We start from the raw sequence: 22,613 nt of genomic DNA, 5'->3' as shown, positions 1-22,613 counted from the left end.
ATTTTACAAAAACCGTCTGTTGGCAACAAAAGCTTTGAGCCCAAAAAAAGACTACAAGAACCACTGTCATTTATTATTTTCTGAAGAAGGTATCCTGACTAACAAGTATAAAATTGATTCAAGAATGTAACAAAGTAATTCTAACAAGTTATGTTAGTATTCTTATGAATAAATACGAGGCTTGTTGAAAAAGTAAGTACCGTATCATTCTACTGCCGCCTTAGCATTGTAATCGGTATACTGTGCATGTGCACTACGTCCTTGTTCACAGGCTATCAACTCTACCATTATAGTTGTTCTACGTTGTGTTTTCAGTTTTCTCTGAACGTTTAAATGTTTAAAACAATTAGTGATCCCGCCGATTGTTAGATTTGGTCTGTAATAAGATTTTTGAACGCAAGGAAAGTGAAACCGGCTGAAATTATCGTCAATTTCAAGATGTTTACGGGGAAGACGTGATGAGTGAAAGTTGGTTAGAATGTTCAGTGGTGGTCGAACAGATGTGCACGATGAAAATCGGAGCAGTCGGCCTTCTCTTGTCACTGATGATCTGGTAAGGGCAGTTGACCAAAAAAATCTAAGAGAACAGACTTTTCACTATGACAACGCTGTCTGACAATTTCCAACAAATATCAAGCACTCTTTAGTACGAAATTATTACGGCATACTTAGGTTATCACAAGCTGTGTTCCCGATGGTTTCCAAAAATGCTCACCGATGTGCACAAAACCAAGAGACTCGGAAGAGCTTTGACTTTTCTCACATGGTAAAGTGATGGTGAGGATTTTTTAAACAAAATTGTGACAGGTGATAAACCTAGGGTCCATCATGTCACACTGGAATCCAAACAACAGTCAGTGGAGTGGCGACACGCAATCCCCGAAGAAACAAAAATTAAAGACAACAACTTATGTCTCCACAAAAAATTATTTGCACTGTCTTTTGGGATCGGAAAGGTGTTTTGATAATTAATTTTCTTCCAATAGGTGAATCCATTGATGGGGCAAGCTTTTTCGAAATCTTAAGAAAGCTAAGGCAGGCAATTCAAAACAAACGGAAAGAAATGCTCAGTAACGGAATTGTGTTGCTCCATGACAATGCTTGCCCCATATCGCTGGTGACACTCAAACATTAGTTTTACAATCACGTTGGGAGCAGTTTGATCACCCGCCCTACAGCCCGGACTTGGCACTGTTTGACTACCACTTGTTCCTGCACATGAAGCGCGAGCTAGGCGGCCAATGCTTTGAAACTGAAGATGAAGTGGAAACTCCTGTGGGGTCATGACTACATTTATTAGTGGGAACCTTCTACAAAGAGTGTATAGACAAATTGATCACCCGCTATGACAATTGTTTGAACATAGGTGGAAACTATGTCAAAAAATAAGTTATGTCAAATAGTTTAAGGTTTGGGCTTTCATGTAGAAATAAAATTGTGTTGAAAAAAATTGTTTTACTTGTTTTTCTTAAAAACGGTTCTTGCTTTTTGAACACGCCTTGTATAATGGTTTTTCAATATAAAGGATATTTCTACAATTTTAAACAATAACATTAGATAAATGTAGTTTAAAAAGAAGCAATTAAGATTATTATTTTTATGTTTTATCATAAGAGAAAAATTCAAGTCTAATCTTCAGTATTATAGACGGTTTTTTTTATTTGTAATACATTTTAATACTGTATTGTAATTTACTGTTATTGTATTAAAAAAATACTACCTTGATTTTCTCTCAGAAGTAGAGATAAGAAATAACAAAGGATATTTACCCATTGAACATTGTTCTCAATTATGATTTCAGGCACATAATAAACTATGACTTCCCACGTAACATTGAAGAATATGTACACCGTGTGGGCAGGACGGGGCGAGCCGGACGTACTGGAGAGGCTATATCATTTGTCACCCGACAGGACTGGGCTCAGGCTCGGGAACTCATCGCAATGTTGGAGGAAGCTAACCAGGTATATAAACTTTTTCACATTTTTATTTACTTTTATATTCATTTTGGTTTACACATTCACGTACAAATATTGTTTATGTTTGTCCGCATTGAATAAAATATAGTTCACTTAGCTTCTTCGATGTATTCATTTGGAATATTCCCAATGCCATAAAAGGGTGTTTCCTAGTGCGAGCAGTAACTAGTTACCAGCTGGCAAGGAAGACTATCCCCAGGAGCTAGCAGTAACCACAGTTACCGCATTCTCAAAATGCTAGTGATAATTTTTGTGAATTTCATCCAAAAGTAAGTAAAAAAATATATTTAAAAAAAATTCAGCATATATAGAACTCTATATAGTGATTATTATTAGCTGCAAACGTGTTAATAATATCAAATTCCTACAAAAAATAAAAATAGTTAAATTTAGAAAAAAATGTTGCTCAAATAAAAATTTTGGTTCAATAATGAATTGTCTTTCATGAGGGATAGGCTTTTCTTTTTAAAGTCACTGACTGGAGGATACTACCAGCATTGAGCTTCAGCAACATATGAAGACTTACAAAGAGAATATAGACAGGCAATAATAGGTGTTAAACTTTCTTTGTTTGAAGTTAGTTTTTGACAATGAAAGGATTGTGAAGGAAACAAGATTTTTCCAGACATTTTCCATCATTCAGTGATACAAAAAAGTAACACTATGTTTCAAGATCTGCAATCTTCTTCAAGTAAATAACTAACCTAAGACAATTAAAAACTAGATTGAAAATAAACAAATCATACCAGAGCGTTGTGACACACAGAAGTCAGGAATTACAACCACCATGTTGTGTGTCAACTTCACTAACTTCAAAACATGCAGTTAATAAAAAACTAAACACAACACTAATCATCAAAACTTAACTACAGAATACAGGTCACAATAGGTATACATTCGTTGACTAACCACCATCAGTCAACCACCTCTGCCTAGGGAAAGAATTGTTTACTGAGGAAAAGCAATGTATGTGAGAGGGGAAATCAGGTGACTTAGCTATGAGGGAAACAATGATTTCTGAAGATCTCAGCTGTATTGGAAAGTAGTCCATAATGTTTACTTTCACTAAAGGTCAATTTTATTTAGATTTTTTAAAATTCCAGATTGTTCCTGAGGAGCTGTACCAGATGGCTGACAGGTTTGAGGCCATGAAGGAGAGGAAGGATCAAGATCGTGACAATAGAAGGGGTGGTAGGGGCGGAAGGGGAGGGGGTGGGGGAGGCAGAGGAAGACGTTGGTAGTCAATTAATCTATATTACGCGTAACTACAGTTCCGAACTGTGATAAAAGTTTTGTGTTATTAATTTTTATATTATTTTAAGAGTTGTATGTTAGTTTTTACATACTGTCATTATTATTTTTGTACAGTGTCCGTTTATCATTATGACATAAATAAAGTATTGTTTAATTTATATCATATGTTTTATACTTATTTTATGTATTTTTTAATAATTGCATGTAGTATTAAGAGTAACTAACCAAATCATATTTAGCATCAGTATTCTTGAAGAAGCCAAACTGTAATATTTTAGATAACTAAAATTTTATATTTATGTTAAATTTGGACATTTAAAACATTTAGAAGAGTTTTATATCTTAATTAGAATTGTAGACTGAAAAATATTATGTTATATAAACTTTAGAAGATTCCCTAAAGTTTGGCAATGGTTTATCAGTCTAAAAACTAAAAGTTTTATCATCCAACCAAAAATCATTTGAAATTATTTCAGAAACTATTCTTATGTTTTGATTAAATATTTAATTTTCTATGAGCTTAATCAGTTACATTAATATTAGTAATCAATTAAAATGTTTAATGATTAATTACATTTGAATTGAATTAACATGTGACTTATTATGCATTGATAGATGCCTTGTTCTAGATCCAAGGGCATTATAAAGAGCTTCCTGTTGCATTTACTCTTACTGTAATAGTTAGTCCTTCCGTGTTCACCAAGATATCTGGTGCCTTTTAAATCTCAAACGTAAAATAAATATGATTGAAACAATTAATTGCATTTTCGTTATGGTATATACTGAGGTGTGTGTTATTTTTTTTTATGTTAAGAATATATTTTTGTAATATTACATTTATATACTCAGTATTTGTATGTACAATATATATATATATGTATACATATATATGTATATAATATTATGTGACCTTAATAATGCAAATGCTTATAATTTTTGTCAAAGTGAGAATTTTAATCAACTTTTAGTGTTTTGTAAGCTTACAATTTGTTTATTTTTTATGATTAGACAAGTTTTAAGCGCATAATTGTTTCTTTTAAGTACAAGTACATAATAAATAGTTTTACCACGAAAGAATAATTAATGGTAAACATTTAATTTACAATAATATCATCCAATTTCTAGCACCTCCAGAAGCAATGTAAAGTTTCTTGTTAAAAATTTAAATATACAAAAGTCTGTGAAAGCGTTATGATTTGTATATCCTGAAAATTTAGTAAACATTCTTTACTGGGTAAACAAGATTGAGGCTCTCTACCTTCGGTACTTTGTACAATATAGTCTTCTGCAAATATAAATTTAATACTTTATATAATTTTCATATCTTAGTATTGTTCTGCTTGGGATTGTTTTTAAATTGGCCCAAATACGATTGCGACCTTGTTTATGTGTTCAAAAAATAAAACATGCAAAATAGCTGTATTGTAATCAATTAATTTTTAAAGTCAAATTTGCAGTAGGAATCAACATAATAAATAGGAACAATAAGTTTTATGAAATATTTATATTTGTATTACACTGTGTTTTGTCTTAGTCCCACAGGCTAAAGACTGATTGAAGTTACTAACAATGACAAAATATAATTACATATTATTTGAACATCCAATGCATTTTTACATTTTGTTCAGAATATTGAAAATTTATCCACATGGCATATTTCATCGTAATATATTTCTTATCAACAACTAATTAGATCCTATGAACTGTGCGAAAAAAATAGTATTAAATAGAATTTTAATGATGTAAAAATGTATTATGTAACATGAAGAGAATAAACAGGGACGTTTTACAGTTCCTATGTTTATTATATAAATGTCAATCGAAATTTTAACATGATCATAATTATCAAATGTTGAAAACAAAACTTTTGTAAAAGTTTCTAGGTTTTTTAGATTTTTTCAGTTATTTTTCTAGACAGACTTTTTCAAAATTAAAAATGTAGAAAGGTTAATCGATGATTAAGGTGTACAATGAGACATACGTTCCGAGGATGAGAACACCAAAACCCATGACGATGAGTGTGATGTCCTTGATGATGATGTAGTAGCAGCAGCCGAGCTGGTCGGGCCACAGAGTGCACAGCTCCAGCAGGAATGGACAGATCATGCCTAGGGTAGAGAGACAGAAGGCCCCCACCAGGGAGATCATGATGTCAATGTGAGGAATCAGTGCAGCTCCCACAACTGTCATACAACAAAATGTATAAAAAGTCGATGACAGATTCCGAGAGAGGTGGAAGAGCAGTTGCCCCTATTGATATAGAGCCAATCTTGCAATTTGCACAAAGAAGTCATTTTTAAAACCTTAACGCTATTGCATAAAATCAATTTTAAGGTGCTAAGCTTTCAAAAATTGCCTGTGAGATCACCCAGACTTCCCAATATTTTGGAGGATCGATATTCCATACCTACAGACCCTTAAGAGATCACTGGAATTGTGTAATACTTCCACATAATAAAGTATGGATCTGCCCTTGTAAAAACAATCTATTGAGCGAATTTTTTTTTCTTTCTAAGCTAAATATATCTGGAAGTAAAAAATATATTTGTTTGGATTTATGCATAAATAAATATTGATTTAGTTTACTAGACTTTGAAACAATTATTCTGAAAGCTAAAAATACTTTTCTTGTTTTAATCTACCTATTGCAGTGTGTAAATGTAAACAAAATGTTTTTATGTATCATCACGATTGTGGCTGTAATTTATAACATATAATAAAACTTGATGTGAGTGTTCTACAAGTGAATTGTTGGCTCAATTGGACTGAGGGTCTTTTTCCATACAACTATTACATACACATTGTGGTTGGATGGATTTCAGGCAAAATTGGCATGAGTTTTTTTATAGGAATGATTAGAATGATTATCCAATGCTCTTGAGACAAGAGGTCTGAGTGCTTTTGGTATACACTTATTTGTAGTTTGATGGATTTTAACAAAATTCAACATGAATGTTCTATAGGACAAGTAATAACTAAGGAGCTACAGTACATAAACAACTTAGGAGCAAAGGAGGTGGAGTTTCCAGGGCAAAACCATTTTATGTACAACTACTGTAGACAACTTGCAAAAAAATATTTGACAAAAATTGTCGTATCATTCTATAAAAGTGTTGCCTAAGGGTGGATGTTCAGCACCCTTTTGAGACAAGAGTGGAATCCAAGGGTAACGTTCATAATGTGTATAATTCTCTGAATATTTTTTGATTGGATGGATTTTAACAAAAATGATATGAATATATTATAGGTGAAGTAGTAACCAAGGACAGTTTGTAAATGTCTTGAACCAAGGAGGTGGAGCTCCCAGGCCAAAAACGTTCTGTATAGAAATACTATAGACTCCTTCTGCTTGGATGCATTTTAACCATAATTAACATGAACGTTTAATATGAAAAGGATGCTTGTTCAGCAGCACTTGGATAGAGTCCTCGCATCAAATTCATAATATGTACAGTTACTCTAAACATCTTGCTTATATGGCTTTTTAGAAAAAATGTATATATTGTATGGAACAAATAATATCTAAGTTGAGCCCTTAGCTAAGGAGGTGGGGCTCCCAGACCGAGAGGTGTGAGAGGACTGGAGACTAAGAGTTCCCAGAGGCCAAGGCCTGCTAGAAGTTGGGTTAGCATCGCTGGGGTTTGCTATGAGGTCCTAGAGGCCAGGAACCACCAAAGGTAGGGAGCTGCCAGAGGCCATGGGTTTCTTAAGTCCAGACTTGCCAGGAGCTGGGAGGATCTAGAGGCTGATAGCTGCCAGACACTGAGAGGTGCCAGAGAGAGAGCCTAGATGTTGAGAGCTTACGGAAGTTAACAAAAATCCCAGCAGAGTCCTTATGGACTCGGGGAGCTCTCAGAAGATGTGAGCTTAGAGTGTTTGTAACTTAATTAATGTGACTGTTGGGATCCTGGTCATTTGGGGGTCTCTGGGAACGGAAGAGCTGATGCGCTATCAACTTGGGTTCTGCGCCCAACTTGATGGGGCCTCAACCATTCTGTAGTATTTGTAGGTGTAAATCCTCTGGTACTGCCTCGAAGTGGGTTCACACTAAACATGATAGAAGATAGAGCTGCATTCGGGTCTGAGAATGAGCAGAATGGTCCTACAGTTGCCTTCCCCCAGAGTGGAGTCTAACTTTCTCTTCTTAAGTATATTAGTGTCTTCTTGCCTTGTGGGTCTAATGGGACATGGTCATCTGAGGAAGCATCTTCACAGAGTCTGCATTTTCCGGGAGGATCCGCTTTGTAGAATTTGTGACAAGCAGGGGGAAATTGATGAACACCGGCTCTTTGACTATCTTATAATTGTAAGGGAATGCTACACGCCGCCTTTAGTAGTCTGGCCAAGCAAGGGTGATGAATTTCTCCAGGAGGAGCCAATCGGTTTTTTTCGGCAGTTTATATAACTGTTGAAACCGTAAACTGGTTGACCTCATGGTATACTTCTGGGGTGCAAAGGCCCTTGAGGCTTACGTGCATGCAATAAGCCACTCCTTAGAAGAAAAAGAAGGTAGTTTAATGTACATTCTTGTGGAACCAGGCTGGTTAGCCGAAAGATCTTCTCTTAGCAATAACAACACTAAGAATCATTTACTGTGTAAACTCTCATCAAGGAATTTTGACAATCATACAGTAACTATTATGTGTTCAGAAACCATGTGATAAAAAATCATGATCAGAAATTAAACATCAAAGTGTAAAATTATTAATTCACAATTTTAACGAAACTATAATATGAAACTTTTAGTCCATACAAAACAAAAATAGAATTACTGTTACTGTTAATAGAGTTACCATTAATCTCAGTTAATTTGTTGAAAATAGCCTAGTGTTATTTTAAAATAAGTTATGTTATCACTTAGCAATGATTTTGGCTGCCTTTGCGTGTAGTGTGTGAGAGAGTACTCAAAATCACAGCATAGACCAGCATTGAATGAGTTAAACCTAGTAACTATGTAGTTAATGTTTAGTAGGAGGGTGCCAACCCCTCTGGCTAATCCGCCTTCAAGACTACATCAAGGTCCAGTTTACAATGTACTTATCTGAAGAGCTCTTCACATTTGGAAAACACTTCTTTTAAAATTCAAAATCTCTTCGTGAAGTAATAAGCAATCTGAAAGAAGGCCAAATCTGTTGTGTATCACTGAGAACAATTGTTTCCATTGATATATGTTTTCTTCTTCCTAAATCTATTGGACTTATCCCCAAATTTAAAAAATGATATACTACTGAACAAAAGCTCTTAATCTTACTGGAGTCTAGGTGGGTACACATTGTCAACCATAGATTGTTGGGAGGTAAACGTACTGGGAGGATTTCCAACTATAAATAAAAAAAGAATGTTGCTCCCATCAGTCATCTGTGATATTCATACATGTAAATTCATATATTTGTTTTGAGCAATTTTTCTGTGGGCCTGATTAAAGATATACCCCTGAATCTCATTTTTAAAGGATAACTGTCCCATAAAAAGGTCAAAGAAGATGAAACGTGTTACACAAATTTGAACTTATAAGTATCTCGGCTTGGTAGCTATATTGTTTCAATATGGCAACCATTCAAACTTTAAAATTCTATTATTTATAAACCCAGAGAAAAAACAAAGTGTTCTGAAATGATTTTAAGATTTCAAAAGCATTTTGTAACTAACAATTTATTTTTCCTGAACGGTTTTAAGATATTAAGTACATACATGTAAATCCCACAAGAATAAATTCAGTCACAAAATCTACCTACTTCTTCCGACAGCAGGCAGGACTATTTCATAAAATATAAAAATTCTTGTATCTGTTTAATAGCTGGGATAACAGAAGTTAACACCATGTAATATTCTTAGGGGAATTTACACAACTACAGTAACCACAAACAAGCAGATACTCACAAGTGATTATGACGCAGACAGTTCGAAGGATGTACTCTACAATAAACTCTCTTTCGGGGTTCTTGATATATTTAACAATATAGTTGCCCCAGAGGATTTCGAGAGCAACATAGCACTGGAGGGGATGAGTGCCGTAGATACAGATGCCGTATATTCCTTCAGCAGTCAATGACAACCTACAGTTTGTTGAACTTTAGACTTTGGACAGAAAATTATAAGACGTTTTGGCTGGGATAGCTTAAATAAGTAAACATTATATAGTGATCACTTTTTTCTGTAAGAGGCAATGGAGTTTCAATATGGGTCATAGATAGCTAGTATAGTCTGAAGCCACATACTTCCTTCAATAAATGTTTGTAAAGTTTGAAGAATGTTTAGGTTTTTAATGTTTTAACTTACCACTCATCCTTAGGTAAAGAAGCAAATATGGTCTCTCGAACTCCAGCATTACCATATTTGACGTAACCGAAGAACCCAACTACAGCGTATAAAGCCGCTACAATCATAAGACCCAAAGGGAAAATCCCTTTGGTGCCCAGAAAATGCTGAGGCTTTTCCATGTTATGTTCTAATACAATCAACTGTAACATACAAGAAAGCTGTGTTACAGCATCAGTTCAATAAAAATACATACCAATAAATAGATAATTGAAATACTTTTACCTTTTGTAATGTTATTATTAATTGGATTTTACTAACTTAATAAAAAGTCATGGGAACATGAATGAAAACTTCTAACAAAATTTTTTATCATTGGGAGGAGTGATTCAATTTTTGTTTTTAAAATAGAATCATCATTTTATAGTTTTGAAGACCCATTACGAGATAAATTTTCAATATGGTTCAAATTTCAAGTCAAAGTATAATCCACTTACATATATTTAAAAAAATAAATTTGTAACATATGTGTAATGTTAGGTAGCTAAAAATGTTTGATAAATATTTAATTAATTAATTATGCTTTCTACTTAGATATTTAAAAATATGAATTGAATAAAATTATCAATGAATTTAACATTTATAATAAACTGTGGCTGCCACCACGTTTGCTGTTTTTTGGACTACTTATGATCACTCAGTATAGAGTACTAATTATAGCATGTTGAGATCTTTGCTTACTTGAAATTGAATTTTTTCTAAACAAAAAGTTATAATCAATATAAAACATTTATAATTTGCTTCTTTTAAATTATGTTTATTTATTGGATGAATATTTTTAATTCTACATTAATATTTTCAGTATTGTTTTAATTTTCTGGTAATCCATCATTCAGATAAAAATAAAGGAACAAATAATAGTAAAAATGATTTTTTAAATCCTGAAATAATTATACATCTAGAAATATGTGTGTTTATAATTTGAATAATCAAAGTCCAAACATTTTTACTTTCATTATAAATTGCTAAGTTTTAATCAGAATTTCTGCTTTAAACATGGTTTATGTTTTATTAACATTTGCAGAAGATAATCTTTATCATGATTTTAATCACACTAAATCTTTAAATTCTGGACTTGATTACTATAAAATAATCAATAAATGTTCTAATTAACAATAAATGTGTTCTTCAATAAAGTCTGAATATAAACGCATAAGTCAATTTTATGATATTGCATTAATTTAATTTGTTTCAAATAAACCTAAGTAATACATTTTTTTAATATTATCCAAATATTCTATTTTGACTTGGTTTTGTTAATGATTTATTGGTATTAAATAAAATTTCCTTTATTGCTGTAAGAAAATGTTCATTTTATACACAAAAGTAGAATGTTAGCATATAATATGCTAGTACAAATTAAGATAGAATGGTTATAATTCTGAAATTACATCATGATTACTGATAATTTTGGAATTTACCAACTGAACAAAAAGCAGAAACACTAGACAGATTTTCAATGGTGTGTAGAATTTTTACTGGTTTGGTAATTTTTGAGACATTAATCAACATTGTACTTGCCTTTATAGGCGGGCTTCATGAACATACGTTTGAAGCTACGAGTATAACCTGGTGCTGAGCGATTTAAAATCTGTTCCTAGCCGTATTGTACTGTTAAACTGTCTGTCTAAGATATCAACAGTACAGGGCTGCTTGGGATATATAAAAGATAAGCAACTGCAGTGTGTCGAATGTCTCCTCCTTACACAACTCTCATCTTTAATTTAACATGGAACTATACTGATTAGCTCTTCTTGAAGACAAAATTTCTTTCAAAGTTTGATAATACTTTTCCTCCCCATAATTTGGTGCAGTAGGATTGATGAAGACAAATTAATGTATCCATTGAATCATCTATTTTTCAGACACAAGATTTCTGGATTTTGCACTGAACAAATTAGCCAGATAATACTCTCAGACACATTGAGGTGTGATCAGTTGAGGTCAAACCTCTGATGAGGTATATTCTCAAGAAGTTGGCATCTTCCCTACAACAATGATCTAATTTACCATGATATTATCCAAACGATTATTATATAAAATGGCTTTTAAATGGATTGTATTCAAGTTGTTACTTTTGAATGTTATGTACAAGAATTATTTATATTGGTGTACGAGATGAGTTAAAGACCTTGAGAACACACAGAACTAAAATAGTGAGTTTTCATCAGCAAACTAAATGATATTTTATTTGAAAATCAGAGCCAACATCTTTCACATAGAATTAAAAAAAGTATTAGGCCTACTAAGTAAAATAGGTAATTGAGGGCTCTGTAGCCAATTTGGAGAATATGAGTTAGAAACTTGGATACCCTAGCTTTTTTCAAATAGGTAGGATTTTAGCTAACTATTAAGGACGTCATGCATGCCACAATCCTCAAATTTGTTTTGCAAATTTGGTTGTGGTCAAAAGCTTTAAATTTTTTACTAAAACCGCTTAGCACCTGTTGTTGCCTTTCTATGCCTTTTATAACTGGAGCAACAAATTATGTGATAGCACCATTGGTCGTTTTGTGACTAAATCTAGATTTACTGTCAAAAACTTTGTTTTTTGGGAAACCTGAAAGGTCTCTCCAAGTAAAGCTTCTCAAAGATTTTGCTGAGTTCAGGTAAAATTGAGATGGTTGGTTAATATTAGCAGAAGTTGAATAACAATAACATGCTCAATTAAGTTCACCTATGTTTGGTTTTGTATGAAGTAAAACCAGGTTAAAATCACATTATTATTATACCTTTAAATTATTACTACACAAGTACATAATATAAACATATAAATCATACAAAAACGTACATTATGTTAGTAGTAAATACACAAGTTACATATTTTTTTGCTGCTTATAAATAATTTATAAGTTCGTATACTTAAAAAGTATTGATACTTGAACAATGTTGCACAAGAAACTTCACAATCTAGCTTATATCGTAGTCTTCAAATAAATCAAATTGTACTTTTATATTCTCTTTCCCAACACCACATTCAATGTGCAAAAGTCTGTATTTAATAAGAAAAAGGTAATGAACTCTTACCACTCCAATCGTGTTCAGAGCAAACATGTTGGTGCCGATGAAGAGTGGCCATGTGGTTATTGAGGACACTAAGTTGGTATCATTGTACCTGAATGGTCCAACACCAAAGATGTAGTAGAAGCAAGAGCTGAACGCAAGTATCGTGAGAATATTTGCCATGAGTGAAACTAAGGTCAGTTTCTTCAAATCTCGAATGTAGTTGATCAAAACTACTGGAATGAAGACCATCAGGAGATAAATATTAAGGTTCAGATTCTCCACGATCCGAGGCTCTGCTACCTTCAAAAGACAAATTCAGTTTTAAGTTGGAAAGTTTTTACAGACTGTGAAGCATTATTTCTCTAAATCTAGCATATGGGTACATGTTTGAAGTCGTACAGTATCTGATTATTACCAGGACTAATAGTAATGGTTCCTTAATCCAGCTATTTTATGTGTGTGTGTGTGTGTGTGTGTGTGTGTGCGCGTGTGCACGTGCGTTTGTGTGTATACATGGAACTAGTTTATTGTAAGCAACCTGACATATGCTTCCATCTCATATGTCATTGGGCCCTTTTTAGATATCTAAGTCTTTTCTGGGGTGTTGAAAAAAATGAATTTGGCATTATAACAAATATATTTCCACAGCCCAATGATATTACCAATATTGGAGCTCAATAGTGGTTTCAGACTATTACAAAGCTGATAGCACACCCTTGTTCATAACTGTTGTAAGCGATAGCATTTGCTAAGGAACAATAGATCTACATTAGTAACAAATTTGTCCTTAATTTATATTCACTTTTAAATACATCCTTGATTACAATTGCATCCCAAGTTAGTAAAGATTTGGTTCTTGCAGGTGAAGAATATATATATATATATATATATAACTGAACTTGTGGATTTGAAAGCTATTGGGGCCAGAAACTCATAAACATTTGAAAAATAGATTTCAACTATTGACTATTGGAAGTCTCATGTTGTACTATGGTACATAATACAAATGTAAGAATAACTTAATGCTTTATTTATAAACTTTACACTCAAATTACAATGAAATGTAGCGATTTTGTAATCAAATCGAATAAGATTGTTTTTCTTAGCTCGACTGATCACTGTACATTAAGTACATTTACTAAGAGTCGATGATTACAAAATCGATACGTATCAACAATCTGATATTTTCTCCTGGAAGGTTCAAACTTCTGGAAAGTTTAAGATCTTCCAGTAGAACGTACACTGGGATCAGTATAAAATTAATGTTGTCATTTACATATGAGCACAACAGATACATTACATCACTAATCATGAATGTTGAGCTATTCGATATATTGGGATAGAGGGACACCAGGATAACTTGATCAATATATTTAGTTTATTACAGGTGGTTCATTTGGGTAGAGCTCACATAAAGCTTTTTGTGAATGTAAACTTAACCTTTCTGCCCTCCGCTTTGACTGGAAAATGCTGAAACATAGAAAGCCTTTTTTTCCAAAGATGAGTGACTGAGATAGTGCCCCATATATACGGAACAGCCTCCTCATAGTGGTTGTACAATGCGTTCTCGGCTAAGGCGGCCGCAATCCTTTATCCTTATAAATTTTACCTTTACTTAATTCGTGTTGTATTCACTGGACACAGAGTTCGAGCAGATAAAATTATAGATGGAAAACAGAAAACTGTATTTTCTAAATTGTTTTCTATTATAAACAGTATGAACTTAAGTAAATTTATAGCAGTTACATGTTACTAAGAATAGTGTAGCTATAAAACATAAATAATATTAATAATAACTTAATACATCAACAGTTCAACTATAAACTTACACTTTTAAGTGTTTTTGCAATGAATATAACATAGGCTGTGCAGATTCCCAACTGATAAGCGACAAGAAAAAAATCCACAATGGAACTGGAAAGAGAAATCATGTATATTAAGTATAGCATAACCTCTTATTAAGTTTTTTCAAATACTGAGTAATTTTCAAATACGCATATATAAGATGACTCACGGAGCTAGCCAGGCCAGTTTTTGGAGAGGTTGGGGTCCGTTCAGGAGCCCTATCTTCATCGACCGAGCCATTGTAAGAAACGGGACACGTAACCTTTGGCACTGGATATACTGCATTGTCAACTACAACAAAATATTGGTAAATCTTTCAAGAACATGCAATAATGCACATAGATACAAATATGCATTAAACACTTTTATAAATTAAATGAAAAATGTCTTTTTATTATAGAGGCAAAGTTAGAATTTAAATGTCTTCTCTTACACTTTACCTATAGCAAACCAGATCAAATAGAGTAATGGATTGTTTTTTGGTTTCAATTCATTGCTCTATGATTATCACATTATTGTTAAATTCCTTATCTTATTTTATAAATGAAGCTATACTTTCTTCAAGAGTATAAAGATTGTAAATTGTCAAGATACACCTGGATATATTCCAAACAGATTGAGATATCAATGTACAATCTTCACCATACTTATTAAAATACTTTTTTTGATTTTTTGAAGTATAAACAAACTTTCCCCTCCCCTTCTTAAAGGGGGGTAGAAGGGGGTAACTTTAAATTTTCAAATTGCAACTCGTATCTTGTGACTCCTATCTTGTAATTTTAAAGGTCAACATATTTAAGAAAAAAAAAAAAAAAAAAACAGTGATACGAATAAAACCTCTGCGATGTTTCTAGCAAAAGTTATGGGCAAATAAAGCAATAACATAATAATCTGTAGGAACAATGCCAATGTCTTGTGCATATCAACACCTGCGTATGCATGATATCAATTAATATTAATAATATATTATACTAATTTCACCATATTGTTTAAATGTAATTATTTCTTTATTTTATTATTATAATTTTTTTTCTTAAGGTAATATTTATTTAATGTTTTAAATTTTACGTTGTCACAGGTTAAGTGCAAGAAAGCGCCATGCGGCCCTAACTTTGCCTGTATAAATAAAGAATTTTTCATTTCATGATATCTTTTAGTAAGACTTTTTGACGTGCCCAGCTTATCCCTTTGTGTAGTATTTAATTTTTGGGGGGTGCATAGTTTTGGTAAGAGGTGTCTTTTTCTAGCTGGCATTACAATGTTATTTGCCCCACAGGAGGGATCGCAGGAATGCAGTTTGTGATAGATATTATACATAACTGTTATTTGTGATTTTCCTTCGATGTTAAATCTTCTAAAAAAACTCTTGTAATTAATTACAATAACTTTCACTCAGGATATACTACTATATTCTGCATATAGCACTCTGTACAGTGTATAAAAGATATTAAAAGTAACACAAAATCTTGTGTGAACAAAATAGTCCCATGTACTTTTTTAAGCAAATAAATAAAACATATCTTTGTGCTTAAAACAGTGTCTAAAAGCATGTCATACAAAATTGATCTTAAATTTATTATAAGTATTTGATTGAATTCATAAATTAAAATTTATATCATGGAATATAGTAGAACAGGGTGGAAACAACAAAATTTTGATTATTTTAAAAGCAAACTGAGAAAAAGCATAACAGGTGTGAAGCTTTTGTGAAGAAACATATGAGAAGAGAAAATACAAGAACCCAAGATGCTAATATCTTTGGTTACAAAAATGTTACAAATTCTGAAATGTGCAACAAACTGCAGCGGGTGTGATCCTCTCATATATTAACTACATGTCTCAGATTTATTATACAGAAGTTGACACACGTTCCTGGTGATTTATTGTTCAGTGTGTCATAATGCATAGTTGATTTGTTCACTTTGACCTTGTTTGTATTCTTTACTTAGGGTAAGTTATCCACCTCAGAAGAAAATCTCAAAATGTGTGTTGACTCTTTTTGTTTTGTGTAATGTTGAAAAGTGTCTGAAAGTCATGTTACCACCATCACTAAAAACAAACTTTAAGCTTTGAAAAAAATGATCAGAAACAGGAAAAAGCTGAAATACAGGTAATCTTATGTCCAAAGTTGAAATGTTGAATTTTGTGTATTATACTGTATTGTAGTGTGAACACGTACCAAAGTCTCTATTGCATAAATGACCAGTGTTGCAATTAGAGGGGTTCCAACCAAACCAATGCCTATCCCTGCGTTGGAAAAAGCTATGGGCATTGCAAGAATGCCCGCACCTACACTCCCCTTGAGCATGTGGATTATCGTGTCAGTATCCCTGTAAAAGTACATATAGTTTAGTTATATTTTAATCTCGTACATAATAATTAGTACTGATTATTGATATAAAAACAATTATATTATTTCAGGATTCTAATGGACTTTGGTTTAGTGCAGTGTATAAGCCACTGTTTTACAAGCTTTAGAATATGTTTCTATTTATATACCAAATTGAACTTCAGTACCTATGTACTGAAGTTCAATACTTAACCCCAAGCAAGCCAAGGATATTGATAGCCATCATGCAATAAAAAAGTGTTAAGATCAATTAGAATGATAGATGTCACCATCGCACCATATAACACTATAGCCAATGTAACAAGTTAAATAAATGCTGATCTTTCGTTTATTACATTAAAACGTCGGAGTGAACAAAATGTTTCCTTTTAATCATTGTTTATTGGTTTAATAGAGTCAATGTGTATGCTATATTACTGAATTAAAGGGTTTTCTACAAGAGAATATCAGAAAGTAAGGGTATTTATTATATTATATTTATGCTCTTTTATATTTAGATTATACTGTTAATCCAATACATATAATTGTAATCAAAACATTAAAATCGAATTATCAGTAAAAAAAATTACGAGATAGGTTTCTTGATTTTTCTGCTGATATATGGATTATAAAACCGAGCGTACTGCATCCCTTCTTCGGTGAAATATTCTGAATCCAATTCTACGAAGTCTACAAAACTGGAACAAAAAATGTATTAGTTTCATATGGTTGCACAGATGTAGTAAATATATCAAAATAAGAATAAACTGTAGGCGAATCACGAGACGGTCTCTCCTTCCTTGCATATCGGCAAGTTGAAGGCACCATCCACCCCTCTGCAGAATAATTGTAATCAATTGTAATGTTGCATAGAATATGTCATTTGTGAATCCAGTTTTCGTATGGATCCAGTCCTATATAACAATTACAATGTTGATTGAAATTGTATGATTTTTCGCACCACATTTCATTACATAGTTTAAAGTTTTCTTTTACTTTAAAAAAAACTTAAACTGTAAATTAGCAACTGTAAGGAAATTAGGTTTCGAAACTAAACCAAACTTTATGTCCAAATATTGCTTTGTTTCGGTTAACAGTGTACTTAAGTAATAACTTTTAAACATCTATAGTATTACTCTACAAACACTTGCGGAAAGTCAAGATGCTGCCAAACCTTGTTTCATCTAGATAAAACGTTTTAGCCCTACTGTCTCTAAAAAATTTTATCTCGTGTAAATCTTTAGGATACTTGCTCCATATAACACTGTTCAAACTCTCATTTGAATTCTAATTGTGTTATAGCTTACTACCCATGGTGTAAGCCTTACTACCAAAGTTAGTAACTTAGTTACTACTAGTTAATTACTTTCAAAGCAGTACAGAATGCCATACATCGGCTGTAAAATCTAACAAAAGGGGAGCGCTATTCAATTAATAAACCGGTTAATAAAACTAATTTCCATGTACATTTTCCGAACATATGATATATCAAAATGCCCAAGAAAATCTATTGCACAAAACAGGTTAGCTATCACTGTCAGAAATATGATGTTTTTCGAGTCAGACGAACCAGACTGATGTTATCTAAGTGTTTGGTAGAACAAATTGAAGTTAATTTAATTAATGGTTTTGAATAGTCCTTTAATGTACTCGTATTAAAAGATTAATCAATCAAAATGTATTTAAAATCATTTAGCCTCTAGATGTACAAAGCGTATTTGTTTTTCATAGAAAATGTCATGATAATTGCTGGAGTAATAGATATTCAGAATTGGCAGTCAACCTGTCAACAATAATTGCAGGATAAGGAGGATAATGCTGCTAACATCATGACATGCAGTTGTATAATATGCAACAAAAAACTATTTCTATATTTTCTGACAAACACTGGGCTATCTCTTATGAAGCACAACGTAATGGTAAACAACCCGGTTCTTCTCTAATTTGAGCATGCATCATGCAGTGTCTCCTATTAATTCTGCTGTGTGATGCAAAGGTCTAGGACGTGAAAAACATTAACAAGATGGTAAAAGTAAAAACTATTCAAACTACACGCTCATTGATGGTGATATTGATCGGAATACTTAATAGACCAAGAAGATTGTAAGAATATGATTTGATTTTTGCCTGTGCGAAATGGTTTTACTGCATTTGAATATAATGTATGCTGATGCATTATGATATTTTTACAGACTTTTAGAAACCCCTTGATTATGAACAAGAAATAATCCTCTCGTTTTACAAAGGGAAAGAAACTGTTCTATCTTTCTAGGTGTCAGATGAGTTCAGTTATTATATATCGACAAATTAACTAAACCATCTCATAAACAGTAAGAGGGTCTTTAAAAAATACCAATGTGCGATTTGTCACAAAAATTCATAAACTATAGTGATATTAGTTTAATCCAAAATGGGTGTACATGCCTGCTAGTCGGGCTAATAAGCCCTTTTCTCTTCTTTGGGGTTGTTGTAACTGCTGGAGAGGGTTCAGATGTAGAAACCCCCTCGATCCCTTCAGTTGCTTCAGCCATCTTCTTAAGAAGTTAAAATTTAATGATTTTATACACCTGAAAGTATGTAAAATAAATACATATTAGAATACTATTCTGTGTCAGGGCATTATCAAAGCATGGTTTATAATATTATACATACCGTATTCTAGTATTTGGTTTTTAACATTAATATGAATAATTAACATTATGAGTAATAGTTAAAAATGGAATTTAAAATGTATTGGAAAATATCAGCCATTTTCTAACTACAACAATTCAAAACATATTTATTTCCATTAATAACCATTTAGTTTTGTTGTGAGTGCACTGATGCGCTATTGTTTAAATGATGCACAAACCTGTAATGAAGCTATGGTATAATTACAAGTTCAGGCTTCAAAGATTAATTTATTTCATAGTTACTATTAATCTGAATTTGTAGATACTAGATTACTTGGTGTGAAATTTACATTTTTACCGTAAAATGACTTTATTTTGGCAACACACTGCAGGGGTCAATGTTTGTATTCCACTAGTGATAAACACACGAACAACTGAAGAGAACAAAATAATTAGAAATACATATAAAATAAGTCACTTCTAGAAAAATATTACACACACTGATATTGATTTTTGCTCTAACTCGGGGAATATATAGCTAACCAGACAGATCCTCCTTTCGAAGAAAATATATTTTGTAACAACTTGATTCACTGTATCTATAGACAGTGATATAATGGCAGGCTATCTCTTCTAAATTTTAACAATTAAAACAAAATATATCACTGATATTACTTAATGAGAAAATATTTTATTCATTGCTACTCTTTCTACCAAATGGCGGTGAGAGCCAAGAGCTCAATACACATATATTTCAATGGAAACTCCATCTTGTGATTCAATAAGCATAGATTATAAATAAAAATTAGAGCCAACGCTGTTTGAAACACATTTTCTTTTCACTACAGACAATTTTAGACAAAAATTTAAAAAAATTCTCAATTTTATAACTAATTAATGTCTCTTAAATTACAAGACTTTTCTTGTATAAATGTATTGTCCGTACTACCCCTTCAGTTTTCTTATAGAAATTACAAAAAAATAAAATGAAAATAAATAAATAGATTGACATAATTACTGCTCTTACTATAGATTATTACTATTAAAGATATAATTTCTTTAATTATTTGTATTGATTCAGGAATTTACTTTGGAGAGTATTAAATCTAACAAGAAAATTATTTCTGTTACATTCTACTGTTTTTATGATTTTTATTGATGTCAAATCTCTGTGAGGCTATAATTCCATCTTTCCCACGTAATGAGATAACAACTGCCATTGTTTGACTTGATTGTTGCTGTGCAAACAATTAGGCTAATTATTTGGTGGATCACAATATCCAGTTACGATTTCATAATTGATGTTATTAAAGCAGCTATTTAAATCTTGTGGATATAATAGTCATTATCAAAGAAACAAGTGCGAGACAGGGTACTTACTTGGAAATATTTTAATTTTAATATTATATATGTACAAGTAAAAATAATGCCTAAATTTACCAGGGTTACGTATTGGGTTTATTTATGAATATGTCTGGTATTTTGTTGCCATATCCATAGAGTACTGACAATATTATAATAGTTCTGAAATAAGTCTTTCTCAAAGTAGTTCTAATTCTTGATAAGCCTAGTTCAAATGTGTACTCGTGAGATATCGACATTGTAACAACAAAGTCAAAACATGCAGCTTTATACAATTTATAAAGTAGTTAATTTTACAAGTCGGTGCTCCTTTCACACTCCGTCATATCCTCCACGTGCAGAGATAATTTTGCACGAAATTTACATTAGAATAGGATCTTAGTTAGCTTAGAAGTTGAGAATAGGAAATTAAATCCATCACTCCAGTAATACTACCTTGTGCTCTTTACAAAGAAAATATTCAATTATATTATAAAGAAAAGATTTAATTGATGATATGGATGCGTTTGAAAGGACATTTTGGATAAATCCATGTGTGACTTTCATGGATTACATATGCAATCTGTGAATCGCAATGGATAATTCGTATATCGTCAGTATAATTCATTCATTTATTTTTTTTATTCATACACCTTTACAGAGGCGCAATTATGGACACATGGCCCTACAATGGTACAGCCATTCCTTATACTGTGTGGGATATTTATTTATCATACAAATTTTAATCCTGGAAAATTTGTAGATCTACATAGTTTAGAGTTTTAATATATGATTTCGTAATAATTAGGTCGCACGTCCCTCTAATAATTCCCTCGACATTTCAAATAATGTAGAACATTAACTCTGGGACCCCTTTATGTAGTATTTAATTTTTGGGGGGTGCATAGTTTTGGTAAGAGGTGTCTTTTTCTAGCTGGCATTACAATGTTATTTGCCCCACAGGAGGGATCGCAGGATTGCAGTTTGTGATAGCTATTATACATAGCTGTTATTTGTGATTTTCCTTCAATGCTAAATCTTCTAAAAAAAAACTCTTGTAATTAGTTACAATAACTTTCACTCAGGATATACTACTATATTCTGCATATAACACTCTGTACAGTGTATAAAAGATATTAAAAGTAACACAAAATCTTGTGTGAACAAAATAGTCACATGTACTTTTTTAAGCAAATAATAAAAAACATATCTTTGTGCTTAAAACAGTGTCTAAAAGCATGTCATACAAAATTGAACTTAAATTTATTATAAGTGTTTGATTGAATTCATAAATTAAAATTTTATATCATGGAATATAGTAGAACAGGGTGAAACAACAAAATTTTGATTATTTTAAAAGCAAACTGAGAAAAAGCATAACAGGTGTCAAGCTTTTGTGAAGAAAACATATGAGAAGAGAAAATACAAGAACCCAAGATGCTAATATCTTTGGTTACAAAAATGTTACAAATTCTGAAATGTGCAACAAAACTGCAGCGGGTGTGATCCTCTCATATGTTAACTACATGTCTCAGATTTATTATACAAAAGTTGACACATGTTCCTGGTGATTTATTGTTCAGTGTGTCATAATGCATAGTTGATTTGTTCACTTTGACCTTGTTTGTATTCTTTACTTAGGGTAAGTTACCCACCTCAGAAGAAAATCTCAAAATGTGTGTTGACTTTTTGTTTTGTGTAATGTTGAAAAGTGTTCTGAAAGTCCTGTTACCACCATCACTAAAAAACAAACTTTAAGCTTTGAAAAAAATGATCAGAAACAGGAAAAAAGCTGAAATACAGGTAATCTTATGTCCAAAGTTGAAATGTTGAAATTTTGTGTATTATTGTATTGTAGTGCGAACCACGTACCAAAGTCTCTATTGCATAAATGGACCAGTGTTGCAATTAGAGGGGTGCCAACCAAAC

General features: G+C 32.2%; 2 protein-coding genes across 2 annotated transcripts in view; one reads left to right on the top strand and one right to left on the bottom strand.

Annotated features, from left to right (window-relative positions):
- Nucleotides 1-4,419, top strand: part of LOC124370406 (probable ATP-dependent RNA helicase DDX43) — a 43,886-nt gene extending 39,467 nt beyond the window's left edge. Inside the window, exons 11-12 of the mRNA XM_046828693.1 lie at nucleotides 1,802-1,964; nucleotides 3,083-4,419. Of these exons, the coding sequence (XP_046684649.1) occupies nucleotides 1,802-1,964; nucleotides 3,083-3,220 (301 nt within the window). The 3' untranslated portion in view covers nucleotides 3,221-4,419. The remainder of the gene's footprint in view (nucleotides 1-1,801; nucleotides 1,965-3,082) is intronic.
- A 598-nt stretch (nucleotides 4,420-5,017) lies between these two features.
- LOC124370414 (proton-coupled amino acid transporter-like protein CG1139) lies at nucleotides 5,018-19,292 on the bottom strand. Its single transcript, XM_046828701.1, has 9 exons — nucleotides 19,156-19,292; nucleotides 17,322-17,429; nucleotides 16,582-16,732; nucleotides 14,572-14,693; nucleotides 14,387-14,471; nucleotides 12,579-12,857; nucleotides 9,513-9,694; nucleotides 9,114-9,289; nucleotides 5,018-5,416 (listed from the first exon to the last, which is right to left on the bottom strand). The coding sequence occupies exons 1-9, from the start codon at nucleotides 19,260-19,262 to the stop codon at nucleotides 5,181-5,183; spliced, it is 1,446 nt and encodes a 481-aa protein (XP_046684657.1). The 5' UTR covers nucleotides 19,263-19,292; the 3' UTR covers nucleotides 5,018-5,180.
- Between the last annotated feature and the right edge of the window lie 3,321 nt (nucleotides 19,293-22,613).

The sequence above is a fragment of the Homalodisca vitripennis genome, chromosome 1 (genome assembly GCF_021130785.1).
Source record: "Homalodisca vitripennis isolate AUS2020 chromosome 1, UT_GWSS_2.1, whole genome shotgun sequence".
Taxonomy (NCBI): domain Eukaryota; kingdom Metazoa; phylum Arthropoda; class Insecta; order Hemiptera; family Cicadellidae; genus Homalodisca; species Homalodisca vitripennis.
Note: the sequence above shows the minus strand (reverse complement) of the source record. Positions and strands in the feature narration are given on the sequence as shown.